Here is a 21240-nt window from a genome sequence, read left to right as displayed (position 1 = left end):
TAACCTGGAAATCCAGATGCCCCGCCCCTGGCAAATTCAAATTTGCTCTGCACAGGAAATCTTTCTAGATTTGAGTCTGGATTTCCAGGCTAAAGATTTCTAACTTTAAAGCTGAGTATACAACCAGCCAAACTCTGATATTAACAGGTCTCTTTCTCCAGCAGTGTGACAGAGTTTGATAATGTGACACATACAGTGTGAGAAAGTGAACTTTTGAGTTACTTGTAAAACACCAAGTTTCCATATTTAGACAACTTTTTTGATGTTTGTTCAACAGGGAAAGTCGTACCCGTTCAAAGGCTCCTTCCCTCCCATGTGGAACCCCATCGTCCTGTTGGACTTCAACAACCTGTGGAGGACGATGGACGAGATGGGCAAGGAGGTAAAGAAAGACTCACCATTGGTTTTTTTGTTTCTTTGCTCTCCACTCTGTGTGTCTCATATCTGCTAAATGTCCTCCTCCTCCTCCTCCTCCTCCTTCTCCTCCTCCTCCTCCTCCTCCTCCTCCTCCTCGTGTGCTTCAGATTCCCAGAGAGGCTCCCTGGAGAGCTCCCCATGCCGAGGAGTGGGACAAGATGTCCATGCAGCAGCTCTTTGAGAAAATCTGCTGGACCAGGTAACAGAGAGTAGAATTATATAATTGATTCTGCCTAACAACAGTGAGACCAGTTGTGCAGGTCTTTTTATGTCTCTGAAGTTAGCACCATCATTTATTTCTTTTAAGATTATTTAACATTTTGGGGCGTCGGTGGCTTAGTGGTAGAGCAGGCGCCCCATGGACAGGCGCAGCGGCCCTGGTTTGACTCCAGCCTGTGGCCCTTTGCTGCATGTCACTCCCTTTCTCTCTCCCCCTTTCACACTTGTCTGTCCTATCCATTAAAGGCTAAAAATGCCCCCCCAAAAAATCTTAAGATTATTTAACATTTTGGCATTTTCACTGGAGCGTTGTCAGGGAAGAGGTGTTAAACGTGAGGGGTTTGACATGAACCATAGGTCCGCTGTCAGAATTGAACTGAGGACATGGAGTTATATTGTCATATATAGTATGCATCTAAACCACTAGACAGACAGTTTTTCCAAACGTACAAAGTGAATGTAAACAGGAATGTAGTGAAAGTATGTCTATGCACGATAAGAAGTATTAATATATCTTTATACAGAGGTGTTAATAGCTTGTAAAACAGTTACAGCTCAGTACACACATGTAGAGAAATACACTTCAAAGTTTAATACCTTGTACTTGTGTTTGAACAAATGTATTGAATGTCACACACAAAATCTCAAATAGTTGAGAGTTAATTACACAAAACATGTGTTTAACTTTCAAACTACACACAAAGACGTGACAAATGAATTCATGTCTGATTCTTAAAAATTAGAAGAAGAACACAGTGGAACTTTGTTAATAAAGCTTTTCTCATTAAGAGAAATAAAAGTTTATAAATCAAAAACTCATGCAGGATCTCACGGATATATTTTGAACATTTACACAAACACATTTTTCAATATGAAGCTCTAACTGTCATCTCTTATTCCCAGCACTGTTCGTCGCTTCGCCACACTGTTTGTCAACGTGAACGTGACGTCTGAGCCCCACGAGGTGTCGGCTCTGTGGTTCCTCTGGTACGTGAAGCAGTGCGGAGGAACCATGAGGATCTTCTCCACCACAAATGGAGGACAGGTACGTCAGCCACACGTCTGGTTTTAACATCTACACTGAAGATTAATGTAAGATACAGCTTTTGCAAAATGCCAGACATTATTAATTGATGCACACTGAACTTACAAACAGAACCCTCAGCATCATGACTCCAGTTAATCTCTATAGAACAATCAGCCTGAGGGACGCAGGACAGACGAGGCTCTCCAAGAAGTGATGCAGGACAAAGTCTTGCTCACGTTCACCTTAGTTTGCTGCTGATCAGCTGAGAATAATCATGAGCTCCACAAAAGCTGTTTTCTTGGAGTGCCGGGGTAGCACATTCTGTTGTCGTACTTTCAAAAGCCCAGCGGCCCTGTTGCCATGGCCACTGAGGAAGGGGATTGTGTTTAGGTAAACAGAGGATGTTGTAGCCAGCTCTGTTGTCAGCTCCCTTTGCTGGGCCGTTCCATTTGCACTCAGTGGTGGAGAGAAAGCGAGAGCAATGACCTCAAGTAATATACTTAAGTAGAATTTTGAGGTACTTTACTGAGTTTTTCTGCAACATTATACCCCTGCTTCACATCTCAGAGGCACATATTGTACTTTCTACTCAGATTTTTACTTATTTGATAACTTTACTATAGATTATTGACACGAAATATAACTCAGCCAATACATTAGGATACATTATTATAGGTTGTGCTTTTCAAAGGTATATACACATTACACATTAACGCATCCACAACGGAAGCAGGCTGGAGTATCATGATGGAAGCTAAACAACGTACATATTTTAAAACCTAAAAATAGCTACCTGAATAAAATGATATCAGTTTAAAATATTGTAAGTATAGGGTATGTAAGTGATTGCTATATTAAGGTTATTTTCACTGCTTTACCTTGTTGTCTGACAGACCTTTCCAATCTGGAACTGAACCAAAACTGAAATCTGTCTATGCCCTCAGCAATGGTATTGTTTCGCTCCAGTGTGTGATTTCAGACCACATCCTGGCATCACGGAATCAAAAGAGGCGTGACAGACTTTACGTGTAACATTATAGCGTCAGCCTCTAGTGTGACACACATAAAATATGTATCGGCAGCACTTTATAAACAATAACAACGGCATAACATGACAATAACAATCATTTACTATCCCTGTTACCTGTACTCGTCCTCTGCTTCGAGGGTAAGAAGCTCCCAAATCTCATTGCTTTGCCAATTTGTGGACGTTTTCGGCTGCTGTACTTCTTCTTTGAGTTAGACACTAACTGCTATCAGCTGCTGAATCACACACATAACGCGTCGTCAAATTGTCACACCCGTCCTGCCAGCTGTCCCGTCTATACAGACATTGTTTCAGCGCTGTTACTACCTCCTGAGGTGGATTTAAGGCAAGATGGCTTTGCCCCATCATTACCTCCGCCAAGGAGGCTGTGTTTTCGCCGCCGTTTGTCAGTTTGTTTGTCTGCAAAATAACTCAAAAAGTTCTGAACGGATTTTGATGAAATTTTCAGGAAAGGGAACAGATGATAATTTTGGTGGTGATCGGTTGAAGCGAAGTGGATAGAATAATAAAATGGCGGGAAATCCGAGCTGCTTGGCGGAGGTCTGCGCTCTCCGAGTGCTCTAGTTCCTAAATCTTATCTTACAGAACAGGCGGTTTAACAGCTCGATATTCCCGCCTTGAACAGGCAGTGTAAAAGAGGCTAATAACACAAACACACTGAACTGATCTAGACAGCGATAGATCAGCAACCCCGTGTTCTGCGAGGTAAAATTGCTGTTTTTGTCAAAGGCGTCTGAAGAGGGCCATACAACAGCTTCAGTTCACTGTTGCAAAGGTTTTTTGACGGCAAGACAAAGCACTGAAAATGGTCCAAATATAGTTTACACTTAAACTGATATTGATTCTGTTCGGTGGCAAAAATACGTTTCACTGCTGTCCCCATCCGCAGCAGTGCTCCATCATGGTACTCCACCAGCTTCTCCAAACTGTGTGCGCTGTAGGTAATACACTGACTGTGGATAAGTTCCTCATACAACCCCACTAAAGAAGATCTGAGCTATCCTTTTAAAGTGATGAGCACATTAATACATCAATAATTATGGTCCAGTGACTTTGTATACATCACTCTGAAATGGACCATTCAGCATTATGAGTACTTTTACTTTAAGTGCTGATACTAATACACTTGAGTATGATTTTAAATGCAGGGCTTTTTAACGAGTATTTTTCCACTGTAGTGTCACTGCTTTTACTTTAGTACAAGATCTTAATCGCTCCACCACTTGTTTTTGGGTGCATGTTTGTGTCTGCGTACAGAGTATACACATAAACAATAATTTGAGGAGGAGGAGGAGGAGGAGGAGAAAATGATATAAGGCGGAGAGCAGAGGTTCCCAACTGGTTCAGCCACATTGTCCAGATTGCCATTAGTTCAACGTCCACACAGTTTAATACATTTGGCACCGTACTTCCGTTCGGCCATGTCGTCAAGCTCGCTGGCTGTCTCTGTCAAGTAGCTGTCTGTTAGTCACTCAAAATAAAAACTTTGTGCTGGAAATTCACTGTACTTTTAAATAAAGTGTGTTTGTTACAAACTTGTCACATTTCCTTGTCACTTGTGGTCCATTCGGTCCATTTTGGACCATGACCCACCAGTTGGACACTGCTGGCTTGGAGTGTTGCATATGGAGGCAGACTCGGTGTTCTTCACTTCCAGAACAACTTCCCCCGTGAAACGGAAAAAATAAACTCTTCTTTAATCCAACGAGACAAACACAGACTCACCTCATTACACTGCCACGATCTATTTATGTTTAGCTCCGAATTTTCTGGCGACTGGCGGAGAAATTCATCTGAATGCCACGGTGGAATGCGCTCAATGTGTTTGTAATCAGGGAGGACAGAGATGTTGATACTAACCATATGGAAAAGGTCACTGTCTATTTAATTTTTGTGTATCAGAGCTTTGGCAGCACTTCATCTCTCTCCACCCCCTCAGTCCTCTACATCATTCAGCGTTTTCTGGCCCAAGCTTTGCAAACACATTTTCCCTTTTGGTTTGGGATGTTGAAATTTATAGTGGAGGAGAGAGGGTGGATTGAGGATAACTGGGATGTAACACTGGGATAACTCAACAGATTGTATCAGCTTGTCTCCTAAATGTAGTTTTTATTACCCTGGAAGAGTGGAACTGTGAGCAGGATCAGACTGGATAAAAGCAATTTTACCCCGTATAATCAGAGGCTCTCTTGGAAGTAGAGCATAAAATAAATAAACACGACTTGCTGCATCTGCACTTTGTGGTTCTGGTGACTGACCATGCTCTCTCCGTCTGCCTCTGCAGGAGAGGAAGTTTGTAGGCGGCTCCAGTCAGATCAGTGAGGGCATGGCCAGAGAGCTGGGAGACCGAGTGAAGCTGCAGTCTCCGGTCTACAGCATCGACCAAAGCGGAGACATGGTGGTGGTGGAGACGCTGGACAAACAGACCTACACCGTAAGTGTATCACAGCTGAGTCTGCTGCAGCCGCACAATGGTGGAGTTTAACTATGTTTACAGTACTCAAGTCAAGTGGAACTTTATTTGTAGAGCATATTAAATAATGATAATAATAAACTTTATTTATATGGCACCTTTCAAACAAGCTAGTGCTTTACAACATAAACAGAACTGATTCATAAAATCATAGAGTTGTAAAACTATAAATCATAAAATCAAGTAAAGTCTAAAGGGAACAGATACGTTTTTAGCTTTCTTTTAAAAATATTTAGCGAGCTAGCTTCCCTGATATCTATAGGTAGTGTGTTCCATAGCTTTGGGGCGTAATTGACAAAGGCTGCATCCCCGATCTTCTTCCAGTAAACCGGCAGCAGATGATCGCTGTGTTCTTAGAGGCAAATAGTTAACAAGGGAGTTAGCGATGTAGCTCGGTCCCAGCCAGTGTAGGGCTTTGTATACAAGGAGGAGGAGCTTAAAATCAATTGTAAATGTAACAGGAAGTCAGTGCAGAGCAGCTGAGACCGGCCTGATGTGCTCTCTCCTCTTGGTTCTGGTTCATAGCAGAGCTGCAGAGTTTTGAACGAGCTGAAGTCTTTCAGTGGTGTTTTTGGGAAGCCAGCAAAAAGTGCATTACAGTGGTCGAGTCGGCTTGAAATAAAAGCATGAATCAATTTCTCTGCATCTTTTTCATTTAGTAATGGTCGTAGCTTAGCGATGTGTCTGAGGCGGAAAAATGATGTCTTCAGCACCTTGTTAATGTGGGACTTGAAGCTTAGATCTGAATCAAGGATCACACCAAGACTTGTTACCTCAGATTTAATCCAGGGAATTAAATTTGGCAGATTATTGAGCTGCATTTCTCTTTTAAAAACAACTGCAGTTGACCAAATTGCTGAACAGTTATAAAATCAATCGATTGTACACCAACGAAAAGAGGTGGGTCCTCAATAGAGGCTTAGAGGTTTCAAATTTCGGAGCAGTTTGTATTTGTATAGATAAACTGTTCCAGAGTTTAGGTTCAGCTGCTGCAAAGGCTTGGTTGGCACTGTTTCTGTGCCTACTTCTGGAAACATCCAGGAGCATCAGCTCACTCGACCTCAGGTCTCTAACTGGAGTATGAAGATAAAGCGGCGCCAGACTGTTTAAAACCTTAAAAACCAGCAATAACATCTTAAAATCAACCCTACATTGGACGGGAAGCCAGTGGAGGGAGGCCAGTGCTGGTGTTATGTGGTTTTCTTTTTCCACTTACAATTTTGTACTAACTGCAGACAGCGAAGTAGCGACTGATCTACACCCACATACAGAGAATTACAGTAATCTAGCCGAGAGGTAATAGAAGCATGAATGACTCTCTTGAGATCTTTGGGAGAGAGACAGGCCTGAGTATATTTTTATTAGAGAACCTTAACCTGAGGACTGCAGCCATGTTTGCTTTAGTTGTCATCTTATTGGTGTAATAACACATGCAGTATATAAACGGACATAATGTCGTTCTCAGAGACATAAAGACATGCATCAGTTTAACTCTTCCACCATCAGTCTGAATCAGCAGTGTTGTTCTCTGCCGCCATCTACTGGCTGCTCGTCATCCTGCAGCCATGTGTCACGTGACACAGCTCACACTGCCCTGTCCTGTTTGTGTTTGTGTCCCTTCTCTGTTTCTTCACATGCGTCTCTATCTTAGGCCAAGTACGTGATCGTGGCCACCCCTCCCGGTCTGAACCTGAAGATGCACTTTAACCCCGAGCTGCCACCACTGAGGAACCAGCTGATCCACCGCGTCCCCATGGGCTCCGTCATCAAGTGCATGGTCTACTACAAAGAGAACTTCTGGAGGAAAAAGGGTACGCAGGAAGTGGAAAAACAGAGAGGATGCTGTAGTACATGTCTGTTTTTATATCTTTAACACTCTTTGATGTGTGTCACCAGGTTACTGTGGCAGTATGGTGATCGAGGAGGAAGGTGCTCCCATTGGTCTGACGCTGGATGACACGAAGCCTGACGGAAGTGTGCCCGCCATTATGGGGTGAATACAGAGCTCCCGCCAGCTCTCTGCAAAATGACAGAGATTATAGTTTGATAAGATACCATGCACTATTTTGCCAAAAGTATGTGGACACATGAAGGTCTCACAGGCATTAAAGGGTTAGTCTGTCATTATTATATGGTTAACGGACCAAAACAAACATTGTGTTAAGGCCAAAATACACCAGTGACGAATGCAGCACGTCAAAACATACGCCCCTATTATTTTCAATATATTTTCAATGGAGGCAGAAGTGACCATATTTTGATGAGAGGAGCGAAGGGTGAAGCTGAGGACACTATCAGCAGTCACACAAACTTTAAGCCTTGATAAAATGTTAATGGGTGAGTTATATAAAAATTCAGCCCTGTACAGTTGTCATGAATGTTGTAATTAGCTACAGAGACCAAAACTGTTTTTGTACCAGGCTGTAAACATGTTTATTTCTGCTGTAAAGTTGGGCATTTTAACATGAGGTTCTATGGGGACTGACTCGTTATTGGAGTCAGCCTCAAGTGGCCATTAGAGGAACTGCAGTTTTTAGCCCCTCCCTCCAGACGAGCACAGACATATGTACGAGCCTCATACATTGACCCAGTGTTTCCCATACATACAGAAATTAGCTAACTAGCTGCCCCACAGTCCCTCCACCTCGCTCCCTGCCGCTCTGAACTGCTTCTCCAGGAGGCTATAGCATCTTGAATATGGCCATCACAATCCCGCCAGTGCCAGGTATCACAGCGGGCTGGAGGCCATCAGCAGCACTGGGTCTAATCTGTGTAACAGCAGCAACAGAAAGTTTGCTGATCTGATTTCTCATGTTTCTGTATTTTGCTGTGTTTGGGACGTTCCTGGGTATACCAGGTGAGGTCTGGCTTTATAAAAGGTTGCGACCAGGTGTCGACAGTGAGCAGCACACATGCAAGAAAAAGCTACAAAAAATCGCGGGAAAAAGCACGAGCGAGGCGAAATGCTTAGCGGACAAAACTGGGGTTGGCTTCCACTGTCACTGGCAATACTGTTTCCAAACAGCAGCCTACAGTTCCTGCATAATATACATTTAAGTTTCTCCTTCAGTGGAACAAAATAATAAAAACAAATCAGACCAAAAGTACGTGGACAGTGTGTTTACGTGTGGCCATGTAGTGCACACAGTGTCACTGGATTTGCCTGTTCACTCACACAGTGTTGTTTTCCAGCAGATAATGTTTCTCATTTCTCTCCTCCAGATTCATCCTCGCCCGCAAGTGCAGAAAGCTATCAGTCTTGACCAAAGAGGAGAGGTAGGCGCTCGGCGCAGACAACACAGCAGGTTAATACACTCTCACAGGCTGCAAGGGCGCTTTAATCCAAACTGTTGTCTTGTTGTGTTTAGGCTGAAGAAGATCTGTGAGATCTACTCCAGAGTGCTGGGCACAGAGGAGGCTCTGCATGTGAGTTTGGATACAGACTTTATCACAGATTCACACAGCTGCAGAGGAACTGCATCACTGGTTAAACTGTTCATGTGTCCTCTTGTGTCTGTCAGCCGGTGCACTACGAGGAGAAGAACTGGTGTGAAGAGGAGTACTCCGGGGGCTGCTACACGGCATATTTCCCCCCAGGAATCCTTACCCAGTTTGGCAGGTAAGTCACACACACACATATACACAGGTGTGCATGTACTGTGTCCTGGTGCTCGATATCTTTAAATTGGACCAATATTTTGGTTAGGTCAGAAAACTCAGTTTTTTCCTAAATGTCCTCACTGTCTAGTGAAAACGTTTATTTCCAAGTTTGCTCATTTTCATGTTTTCAGATTCAGAGTGTCTTTATTGTCATTGTATCACTAAAATAACACAACAAAATTCGGCGTGCTGCTCCTGTAACATGCTGACAGTTAAAACCACATCCTCCGCACATTCAGCCTCACACTAGGAGAGCGGAGGCGCTGCTTGAGCGCGTGCCGCCATCTTGCTCAAAGGGCAATTTATCTTTAAAAGCTGACTGTCAGGATCAGGACAAAAAAGTTGACACTCAGGATTAAGGTTTTTAAATGTCTTTATTTATCATCAAATTTGTTCAGGTAGCAGAAACTCCAGCTTTAAATGAAATATGAATTTATATTGAAGAAAATTTAAAATGCAACACTTTTGTTTTTGCGTCTATTTTCACAGCTTTAAGTTAAAGATCTAAGGCTATTTTATGCATTTAATAAATATACTTCTCTCAAATTCTGGGTATAAATTGGTTAAAGATAGACTTTGAGCAGGTTTTGCTGCTTTTTTTGTCGCTTCATGTCTCTTTCTTTGGGGGGGTCATTTTAAGTCTTGCTGGTTGTGATCAGTACGTGCTAATCTCAGGGACAATTTGCAGATGAAGGTCAGGGGGCCCCCTGACAGTTTTGGCCCCTAGGCCTGTGCCCAATAGGCCTGTCCAAGAAGCCATCTACGTCAAGCTGGAACAACCATCGTTAAACAGAGGGGGTAACTTACGACACTACTTATCCCCCACCCACTCTACAACTTTTTTCGTGCACACAAATCCTCTCAAATTAGTCAAATATTTGGTCTTAAATTCGTTAAAATCCGTTAATGAGCACTTCTCCTTTTCCAAGACACTTCATCTATCTGACAGGTGTGACATATCAGGATGCTGATTAAACAGCATCATTACTGCTCAGGTGTGCCTTCAGTTGGTCACAATAAAAGGCCACTCTTTAATGAAATGCCACTTTTAAACCACATAAATCAGCTGCAACTCTTTAATCTCTCCTGTTCTCTGTCTGCAGGGTGCTGAGGGAGCCGGTCGGCAGGTTGTACTTTGCAGGCACAGAGACGGCCACAGAGTGGAGCGGCTACATGGAGGGGGCGGTGGAGGCTGGAGAGAGAGCAGCCAGAGAGGTCAGAGGTCACCTGAAAACACATGAGAGTAGAGTCGGCATGTTTGCTGTTTCAAGTGTTTGTTGGGAGCGTTAGTTTCATCATCAGGAGCAGGTTAATGTGGGGAAACAACAGCTTACACACCTGCTGTTCATGAGCTGGTGATGGTTTAAACCTCTTCCACTCCACTAGGACACTGGCTTTGTCGACTAGAGTGAAGATACTGGTGTCATATCAAGGAATCCACTGGTACCAGTCATGTCATGCTGGTTGTCTTGAGGGGGTTAAATAATGCTCCAGATGTAGGCTAAATTTTGGAAAGTAAAAAACTGACATGGCCATGTTCACAGGGGTCCCTTGACCTCACACCTCAGAATACCTGGATGAAAAGTGGTTCTATGTGTGCCCATGAGTCTCCCCTTTGCAGACATGCCCACTTTATGCTAATCCCTTGAAGGTTGGGCAAAAAACCATGCGGTATTGTATTTGAATATCTCAGAATGTTTCTGCATACTGGGGTCACTAAACAGACTTGGGATTGGAAACATTAGTTATAACTGGAAAGCTGAGACTCAACAAGGCTGATTTTAATCATGTGTGATGACGTTAGCCCCCATAGCAGCCATTTCATTGTAGTAAAACCATTTCAAGACATTACCTCACTGTATAAAATGACCTATACTGATTTTAGGATAATCACAGCCTCATGAAACTTTACAGCCACGAACTAGAGACCTTTCATTCAGAGGATGGGTGGCTTTCATAGGTAGATTGACAGTAAGGGGGTTTCTGAGCAGTTTCCAGAACAATTCTTACAGAAATCTCCAAATGTCAGAGGTTTTTGACACTAAATCACAGCAGGGATTTTTCTGTGGTGTTCTTCAACATCTTGGTGTCTTAATGTGGTATTTTTGAGGGATCTTTGACCATTTTAATCAATTCTCAAGTAGCAAAAAATGTCTAAATTTAGCACCAAATCTGTGTAACAAATGGTATCAACCCCAAATTTTGCTGCAGTAACTTATATGAGACATAACTGAGCATGAGAATGGCCATCATATACTTCCATCATAATGTTCTGAGCCCCTGTAACTGTACGTTCAAACCAGAAGCTTCCAAAGAGGCAAAGTCTCTCGCGGACACCCAAGAAGCACGACTGTCAAAAATATTTGTGGCAGCTTTGGTCGCTCTAGTCGCTCATCACGTGAATCATTGGACGTTCGATCGTGCTCGTCAATTTAAAGGAGACACAAAGCGGACTACTGGCTTGAAAGCAGCGTAGTTGCTGCTTGCTGTTGTCCAGTCAAAAAGTTTATAGTTGGCCTACAGAAAGTTATGTTTGGTCAATGAAAACAGAAAACGTATGTCGTCGCATTCAAACCAAACAACTTGCATGCTACGTCGCAACATTAGCCTGCAATTCTCTCCTCTATTACTAACATTACACACTTTAAAACTCACCAGTAGGGTTGTCACGATACTAAAATTTCAAACTCGATATCGATACCCAGGAAAATATTCAATACTTGATACCATTTTCGATACAGCAGCAAAAAATTAAGAGGCATGTCATTTTTTAAAATAAAGATCAGAACAGTAACATCAATGATAACAACAAAAAATCCCCCCAAAATAAATAACAACCAGAAACAAGATCTGTCCATACAAATGTATTTATCTACAGCCCTGTTTATTTTCTGTGCTTCTGGTGAACTGGCACCATGTTTTCGTTGCTGATCAAATAGAGTTGGTAGTTTAGGCTCAGGATGCTCCTGTTTCTACCTCACTATGTGATCAGAGAACCAGGGGTCACGGGAGAAACCAAACGTTTTTTCAGCTTCAATCTGTGACTTTACAGTTAACATAACTTTCAGATGCACATAATTGTGTTGTCCTGTTAAACTAACATTGTCTATTAATGTTACAGACGGGCATGACTGATAAAGTTTTCTGCTTAGCTCCCACATTAACGTTAGAAGTTATATTTCAGTTTGATGCTGGCGACACCAGCTGCCCAGCTGCTAGTGAGGGGAGGGGCTGTACCGTGCTGTGTTCACTTCACTAAATATTTCCAAAGAGCGCTTTTTCCTTTATCATTTTAGACCAAAACTAGCTGCTCTGATCCTCCTGCAGCCGCGCTGGCCATATTACAGCAACAGAAATGTGTGCATGCGTGCACAGCGACGACAACAAGCCGGGTTGCAGCAAGGGCTCTGTGCCTGCCAGACGCTGCCTGCACAGCGAGTGTCCGTCGGACCCGTCGCGCGCACCCGACAGGCGCTAAGGTGGCGTGCACTGTTAGTATCGATACTTTTGTAAATTAGTATCTTATCCGGATACAGCGTTTGAGTATCAATACTTTTCAGAGTATCGATTCTTTTGACAACCCTACTCACCAGACCAACTCCGTCTATGACGCGTACCCAAGCCTCATTCTTTTTATTTTGGTCTCTGTAACCGAACAGCAACACATTATAAAGGACCGAGTGGGCGTGAACGCAAGTAATAAACTTCTCGATATCCATCGTCGGAACAAGTGTGCTGTACGAACCAAAGTTACATGGCTTGTTGTCTGGGACTCGCTTCATCGAAGCACGTCAGCATTCCGATTGGTTGTCGCCAAACCGCGTCAGGGCTCATTACCATAAAATTAAACAAGTTTTAACTTCCCTCCGGACCCGCTCCGGTTTCTTTGGCCGCCCAAGTGCGTCTCAACTTAATTCCCAGCTACCACTGCTATGTGGCATAAAGTGTTCACCTGCTATCTCCCCATACAGATCTGCTGTCCCCACTAAAACAGTCAAAAATGGGTCTGTGGTAGGGAGCGGGCTAGTCGAAGAGGTTGAAGAAATAGTTTGACATTTTGCTGCCAAGAGTTAAATGAGAAGACTGAATCTACTTTAATCTTTGTCTGTTAAATACGAAGTTACAGCCAACAGTCTGCCCCTGCAAACAGAAAATATACCTCTGTGTTGCTATCAGTAATACTTTCTGTATTGGTAGTACTGCTGTAGTTGAGGCAGGCATAGAGGTAATCAACGCTCCGGCTCAGAATTAAACTCCTTTCCCTTCTTCCAGCATTAGCATTACATGTTTTCATGTAGATTTGTTTGGGACAGATTTGGCAGATCAGATTTGCAGGGTCACACCATCAAACTAAAAAGCATATCATGTTGACATTAAATAAACCTTGATGTCAATGTCCTGACTGGTGTGTTCTGTTGCAGATCCTGTTTGCAATGAAGAAAATCCACCAGAATCAGATCTGGCAGTCGGAGCCTCCGTGTTTGGTGAGGAACATCACTTTTCGGGGGTTGCTATTTTAGAAGTGTCATGAATAAATCAAACTCAAAAGTCAAATAAATGTAACCTCTGTCCTCCTTCTGTCCCTCCAACAGGAAGTCCCAGCACTCCCCTTTGTCACCAGCTTCTGGGAGAGAAACTTGCCTTCAGTCGGCGGCCTCTTCAAGTTCATGGGAATCTCCACCTTCCTGTCCGTGGCTGCAGCAGCCGGCCTGGTGGCCTACAAGAAGGGCCTCCTCCCCCGGAGTTAAACCGCCCACAGCCGTCAGCTCACTCTCACGAGGGCACATCTCAATAGACACTGTACTCTTGTTCTTCTAGTGCACTACTTTATGGCCCAGACTGCAAAGTAGTGAACTATGTCGGGTATAGGATGATGTAAGAAAGACTGTTCAGCTCACACAAAACACTAACACACCATCGCTCTGTGCACTGTCTGTTCACTAATGAAAGAGAGAGTGAGACAAAGTCATGGGCTGATCAGAGGCAAAGAGACGGTAGTTTGAGAGGAGTGAAGACATTTAGTTTAAATCTACATTAAATCTGAGATTCAGATTGTCAAAACCAATGACGGAAAAAGAACAGAATCAATTCTTAAAATGAAATATATATATATATATATATATAGATATATGTATCACTGTCAATACTCCACACATTGCCAACGACCCTTACATTCTTACATGAGGGTTTATTAACTCATCATGCTTTCTGTTTGTATGCATGCATGCATGTGTGTGTGTGTGTGTGTGTGTGTGTGTATGTGTGTGTGTGTGTGTGTGTGTGTGTGTGTGTGTGTCCAGTGTGTCTAATTACCTCTGCTGATTTTAGGTGCTAATTTATTCTGGCCAAGCAGCTGTAGCTGTTTGATGAGATCCAGTAACATCAGAATTAAATAGAGTTGTGCCATTGCCCGTCACAAAATCACAGAGGAGGTTCGAGGATAAGGCTGAAGGTATTATATATTTTTCTTAATGTCAACAAATCCCGTGAAGAGACAAATCAATACTTTTATTTTCTTACTTTAATGAAGTAGCTAGAGTCTTGTATATCTTCTTCCTCTGTGCCACGGAGCTCCGTCGTCGTCCAAAAACTGTCTGAAACACATCAGTGAGCAGCACTGTTGCACCGGCTGACATGTTCCTTCATTATGATGAACATGGGCACTATTTTATGTCAGTCCAGCAGGATAATATGTCAAAGTATGCACAGGAACCATCCACCCACATGTGGAGTAACTTTAATACGTATGTTCCCACGCACGAGATTAATATTAACGTTACAAACACAACACTGCACAGCTTGCACAGCAGTCACTGATGAGGGTAGCTGCAGCCTCCCGGGGCACATCGCTTTGCAAAGCGCGTGGATCCTGGACCTGTAGCTGGCTGCTAGCCTCTGTCGTAAGGTTGTAACGTCAGTGCTAGCAGCAGTAAAGTCGCACCGCTGCTCTCTGCAGATTCTCCCCTGCTGAGGCTTGTTTGCTTTATTGTTTCAAAAGCCTGAAAAATGCTGAATTCTAACTACTTCTGCTCACTAACACACAACATAAGTAACACAATATTGCTAGTATCACAATTCAGCGCCAGAAATGTTCATCATACACCGACCGTTTGGCCCGTGACATGCGCACCAATCATCGGCATCCCAGTGTGTTTGCGTCATAGTGAGTAGACACAGCCACAAAATGCATCTCAGGCACATTCATCAGTAAAAAAGAACCCAAAGACAAAGAAAGATGTGCTTCTTTTGTCTTATTTTCAAGATTGGACGATAAATCATTAAAAAAAAGTTTGCACAGTGGGAACATTTGGGAACATATCTGCTGCTTCTACAGCATTTGTGCTACAGTGGTGGTTTCTTGTTCATAGCGGGGGATAAGAGATCTTTCTCCATCTTAATCCTGAGTTCTGTCTAACAGGTTAGCCCGGGGCCATGAAACCTTATCCAGCAGCCTTGGGCTTTTGTAGGCTGCTAAAGGGCCGGGGCTGATGCCAAGCTCTAGTTAGTAACTTTAAAAAAATATCCAGTGTAAGGTTACGGTTAAGATCTGAACACAAGCTACACTGACAGAGTGTTCACTCTCTGCTTAACAGCCGCATCCCGCATCAGAAAAGTACAGTTAAAACAACCAGAGAGAAAATAGAACAACAACCAAGAGTCAGGAAGAAGTAAAACCTTAATTTGACAAAAAAAGGGGCTTATTTAGTAGGTATAATCATTAAAAAAATTCAGCTCCTGTGGGAGGATGAGTCAAGTCAATTTTATTTACATATCCAAGAATCAGACATTTGCCTGAAAAGGCTTTAGTTTGTTTTAAATGAATCCTCTCTTGTGCTACAGATTCTTCACTAAAGCACCAAACCCACGGCTGAAAATAGTTCCCATCAAAAACACTGTTTACTCCTGTTTGAGTCTCATTTGCTTAAAGTGCCAGCACCCAGCTGTTACAGGAAATAGCCCTTTTAAAAAACAATATTCTGTATATGAGTTTAAAGATTTACATCTTCAGCAGGAACAAACAGACGAGGAGCCGACAGGGAAGTCAGAAGCATGGGATTTGTTGACAGTAAGAAAAAGAAAAATGTGTAAGAAGCCTCATCCTTCAATTCAAACTTGTATTTCGGGGTGATGTTGTGCTACTAAGCTGCTCTGTTATCTGTTGGTAAATGTAATGGAAGCACTCGAATGTATTTTTATTCAGACTAGATGACACAAACATTTTGATTTACAGGTTTTTGACTGATATATTTTTTGTTTCTCATAAATCGGATTAATGCAAAGGGTCGTGCTGTCGCTGACGAAAAACAGCCCAGTCGCTAGCGGAAATTGGCATTGTACGCTTCCGCAAACCATTTTGCACATTTCATATGTGTTATATCAACATCTCTAAAGTGATGTAGAAGATGAGCTGACTCTGGGTGAGATGTGGAGGCGATGACGGATGACGTGACGTCTAATCAAGATGCCTGCTAAGCAACAAACAACAAATTTGGTTTTGATTTAGCGAGTCATTGCTGTGTCAAGCGGCTTTTTAGGCAAGAAAAGAGGTTGTTTATTAGCAACGTGTCGCTGTTTTTCTAGCAGAGATTGTCCCACCCAAAACCCCACACGTTAACCCCAGCACTGAAATGTGAACTTTAAACATATTGGCTACATCATAATGTACAAATGCAGCATTGCCAGGTGGGAAATGTAGGATTATCGTACCAGAGACTCATAATTATCATATTTTGAGGGAAATTATCGAACATCCGTCATAACCAAAATAAAAATCCTACTGATGCATCATAGGCAAATATAGTCACTCTGGTGTTTACTTTCTTTAGTTTACTTTTTTTCCATTTTCCTTGCTTCTGTTTTTCCTCTTCTTCTTCTGTTTTGAATCTCATTCTCGCTTGACTTCCTGACAGGTGCTCATTGTTCAGAGACAGACGTCACCCGTATCTCATGCTAAGCAAAGTGCGATTGGCTGGAAACATGTCACATGCGAACAGATGCCTTCAGGGCTCACAAAAAACTCCGGCATACTGATTACAACCACACATTCATGAAATGGTCAAATTATTGTACATTTGGCCTTTTTGGGATTATTGATCGTACATCATACAGAGGGCCAAATTATCATACAAATATTATAATTATCGTACACCTGGCAACGCTGTACAAATGTAACGTATCCGTGGTTTGAAGAAATGTACAATGCCGACAATATTTTTGGCGACTGGGTTAAAATATTATCATTCCAGTTATTTTAGATCCAAGTGGGCAGCCTGCAGCTCCTCTGTGAAGTCCTGGATTTTACTGACTTACATTTTTGCAGCTATCAGATGTTTTATTGTATCGTTTACTTATAGGGAAACAAATGAGTTTTAAATCACACAAGACGTTGCTAAGGAAAGTTTTGATTTGTTAAAGAGCCTCTTGTTGAAATAAGGTTAAGACAACAGATGATTAAATGAGGGATAATTCCCCGCAGACATTTGGAGAAACTAAATTCACAGCTGACTACTCGCAGTAATCGTAACTGTTGGCCACGTTGCAAGCAACAACAGCAACCCATGATGAGATGCACTTCGACGTTAGCGTATATTAGTCGGAGAAGGAGGTGTGTTTTGTTTCGTTTGTCGTAATATCATCTGATTTTGAGGTAGACGTGAAGAAAACTAATCAACACACGTCTGAATCTTAAAGAGTTCTTGTTAGTGCATGTGTTGAAGGGCACTGTGCTGTGTGTGCAGCTCTGTGTGCCCACTGAGAGAATCTGTGTCCCAAAGACTACCATGTGTGTGTGTGTGTGTGTGTGTGTGTGTGTGTGTGTGTGTGTGTGTGTTTGTGAGTGTAGTTATCTGTTGTGCCTTATTGGAAGTCGTAGTGTTTTTGTCATTTCTCTCTCAAGTGCCTGTGTGACTCTGACACTCTCCGCCCTCGCCCCCCCCGTCTCCCCTCCTGCCTGCACTGGAGGTCAGAGGTCAGATGGACCAGGTCATTGGTTTATCATCAGTAACCATCACTACACAGGGACCAGCAAAACAACCCCATGTCCCTCTCAGCATGTCCGGACTTTTTCATTTTCTCGCACCCCTCGTATCACCTGAGTGACGTCCTCAGTACAAACTTGACTCAGGTGTAGAAACACAGTGAATTATAGAGCTCAGACTGTTGGGTCGATCAAACTGCTTTTCTCCAGTGAAGCCAAGTCTGTGTGTTTTGTATTGTGATTGCAGTGCTTCACTGTCTGTTTCCTCTTGTTGTGTGATGTCCTCATGTCTCTTTAGCTGCTTAACTGACCCCCCTTTGATCCCAGCACATGCACTGGATTTACACTCGACTCTAGAAGTCATGACTGGACAATGATCACGTTTTAGAAATTTTCTCAAACAATTTTCAGTGAACAAACAAAGCCAGCACACTTTGTCCGTCCCTTCAAACTGCAGTACAAGCACCACAACCCTGGTGAAAATGTTGGCATCAGATGGTTCTGCAAACCGTGGATATGCTGCATTTGTACGTTTCATACGTGTCATATCATCATTTCTAAAGTGATGTAGTATATGAGCTGACTGTGTCACTGGGACATGGAGAGGGTGATGGTACTGTTCAACCAACAGTCCAACTTGGTACCAACAAACAACAAAACCAGTTGTTTTTAGTGAGCCATCGCTGCATTTCCAGCAGCTTTTGATGTACCATGCAAAAGTGTTTTTTAGCAGCTCACTGCTGTGTTTTCAGCGGATATTGTGCCACAAAAAGTGGTTGTTTTTTTTACAGAAATGGCACCGCATTTCCAGCCAGGATAGTGCCATGAAAAGCAGTTGGTTTTTATAGTGACATTGCTGTGTTTCCAGTGGAGATTGTGCCACCTTAGACGTCACTGCATTTCCAGCCATGATACTGGCCCTAAAAATGATTTTTTGTTTTGTTTTGTTTTTTTTACAGTGATATCACTGCGTTTCCAGCGTGGATAATGGCACCACACGCATTTTTTTGTGGCTACATCCCTGCATTTCCAGCCTAGATTGTGCCACGAGAAGTGGTTGCTTTTTATGGAAATGTCACTGCATTTCCAGCCAGGATAATGGCACATAAATAAGTTTATTTTTTACAGAGACATCACTGCCTTTTCAGCCAGGATAGTGACATGAAAGTTGTTTGGTTTTTAAAGAAACATCACTGCATTTACAGCCTGGATGGTGGCACTGTAAGTGTTTTATTTTTACAGAAACATCATTTCCAGCCAAGATTGCACCCTCAAAAGTTGGTATTTTAAGACAGAAATAATCTTTTCTTAACTATAACCAAGAGGCTCTTGTTCTGGTGGAGATTGTACCATGAAAAGTTTTTTTCCCTGAGACATCACTGCATTTCCAGCCAGGATTGCCCCCTCAAAAGGAGGTATTTTAAATCAAAACATGATCTTATCCTAACCATATCCAAGGGCTTTTGTGCCTTAAACTAACCACACATTAATCACAGCGTTATTTAAATGTAAAGTTTCAAAGTATCCACTACAGAATAACATGCAAATGTAACATACCCATGGCGTGCAGAAATGTACAGTGCCAACATTTATTCTGGCGATTGTGTTGAGCACCATCAGCAGACACGATGTATTCATTATCTGATCCTTCTTCATTGTTTCCTGGAGACCTGAGACTGTTCCTCCGTCCCTCTCGTCCTTTTGTGCATTCGAGCCTCTTTAACTTCCTGTTCTTTGATGTCTTTGATTCCTCAAACAAAGCTGGTGATATTTAAAAAGAAAAAAATGTGAAATAAATCTTTTACTCGTCTTCAACGGCTCTTGTGTATCATTTTATGTATTTCTGAGTTGAGGAGGTTCATGATAGGAAACATACATTTACAGGCCACTTTGTTAGGTACACTTGTTCAACTGCTCATTAACACAAACAGCTAATCAGCTAATCATCCAATCACATGGCAGCAACTCAATCAAGTTAGTCATATAGACATGGTGAAGACGACCTGCTGAAATTCAAACGGAGCATCGAATTGGGGAAGAAAGGTGATTTAAGTGACTTTGACTGTGGCATGTTTGTTGGTGCCAGACAGGCTAGTCTGAGTGTTCTGCCTCAAGTTGATGTTGACTTGAGATATTTGGAAAATGTTATGGAACAACACGACATAAATCTGACTAGAATTGCATCTTTGCTTTTTGCAGATGATGTGGTTCTGTTCGCTGTGACCTCCAGCATGCACTGGGTTGGTTTGCAGCTGAGTGTGAAGCAATCAGGATGAGAGTCAGCACCTCCAAATCTGAGGTCATGGTTCTCTGTGGGAAACCGGTGGAGTGCCCTCTCTGGGTTGGGGGAGAGTTAAGGCCAATTTCCACCAGATGCGTGTTGGTTGCGTCTCCGCTCTGGCACGGCAGCGGAGCCAATAGGATTCAATTCTAGTCAATGTGTGTGTTTCCACCGGCTGCGGCTGTGCTGCGTTCCGGCTCCGTCTCAGCTCCGGCACTCCGGAGCCCTCCGCAACAGATACGCAGGACTTCTATTTTTGCCGGACGCCGGAGCACAACGCAGCAATTCAGCACAGAGCAGATCGTGCAGGGCAGGAAGTCGTGCACAGAAACACAATAAAACATCCAGTTAATTTTCAAAATAAAATACACAGTGTTCACGGCGGATCATATTTCCCTGCACTACACCTTGAAAACTACATAATGGGCAGAGGCAGGCCTGAAGTCAACAGGTCAGAGGTTTTCAAACGTCATTTCACCCCGTGAACACCATGGACGAGGAGATGTTAATCATGGCAGTGCACAGATGTCTTCCAGCGGAGCTGCACTACACCGCACAGCAAACGCAGCCGGTGGGTATTGACGGACGGCAGAGCACACAGCGGATAACCAGCGCTGCCGTTCCGCAACGGACACGCATCCAGTGGAAATCCGGCGTTACTGCCTCAAGCGAGGGAGTTCAAGAATGTCAAGATCTTGTTCAAGAGTGAGGGCAGAATGGAGCATGAGATGGATCTGTGGTTTGGTGCGGCTTCTGCAGTGATGCAAGCATTGAGCTGGGCTGTCATGGTGAAGAGGGAGCTGAAGGCGAAGCTTTCGATTTACTGGTCCATCTACGTCCCAACCCTCACCTATGGTCATGAGCTCTGGGTAGTGACCGAAAGAATAAGATCATGGATACAAGCAGCAGAAATGAGTTTCCTCCTTGGAGTGTCTGGGCTCAGCCTTAGAGATAGGGGGAGGAGCTCAGACATCCGTAGGGAGCTCGGAGTAGCGCCGCTGCTCCTTTGCATCAAAAGGGGTCAGTTGAGGTGGTTCAGCATCTGATCAGGATCCTCCTGGGCGCCTCCTGTTAGAGGTGTTCTGGGCATGTCCCACTGGTAGGAGGCCCCGGGGCAGAACACACTGGAGGGATTACA

The 21240-nt window shown here is 43.2% G+C and overlaps 1 protein-coding gene across 1 annotated transcript in view; it reads left to right on the top strand.

Moving 5' to 3' along the window:
- Positions 1 to 19636, top strand: part of mao (monoamine oxidase) — a 54617-nt gene extending 34981 nt beyond the window's left edge. Inside the window, exons 4-15 of the mRNA XM_049593370.1 lie at positions 278 to 382; positions 525 to 616; positions 1540 to 1681; positions 4996 to 5145; positions 6836 to 6995; positions 7081 to 7177; positions 8407 to 8460; positions 8553 to 8610; positions 8706 to 8803; positions 9948 to 10059; positions 13266 to 13328; positions 13437 to 19636. Coding sequence (XP_049449327.1) covers positions 278 to 382; positions 525 to 616; positions 1540 to 1681; positions 4996 to 5145; positions 6836 to 6995; positions 7081 to 7177; positions 8407 to 8460; positions 8553 to 8610; positions 8706 to 8803; positions 9948 to 10059; positions 13266 to 13328; positions 13437 to 13592 — 1287 coding nt within the window. The 3' untranslated portion in view covers positions 13593 to 19636. The remainder of the gene's footprint in view (positions 1 to 277; positions 383 to 524; positions 617 to 1539; positions 1682 to 4995; positions 5146 to 6835; positions 6996 to 7080; positions 7178 to 8406; positions 8461 to 8552; positions 8611 to 8705; positions 8804 to 9947; positions 10060 to 13265; positions 13329 to 13436) is intronic.
- The last annotated feature ends 1604 nt before the right edge of the window (positions 19637 to 21240 follow it).

Source organism: Epinephelus fuscoguttatus, linkage group LG13 (assembly GCF_011397635.1).
Source record: "Epinephelus fuscoguttatus linkage group LG13, E.fuscoguttatus.final_Chr_v1".
In the NCBI taxonomy this organism is placed as follows: Eukaryota; Metazoa; Chordata; class Actinopteri; order Perciformes; family Serranidae; genus Epinephelus; species Epinephelus fuscoguttatus.
Note: the sequence above shows the minus strand (reverse complement) of the source record. Positions and strands in the feature narration are given on the sequence as shown.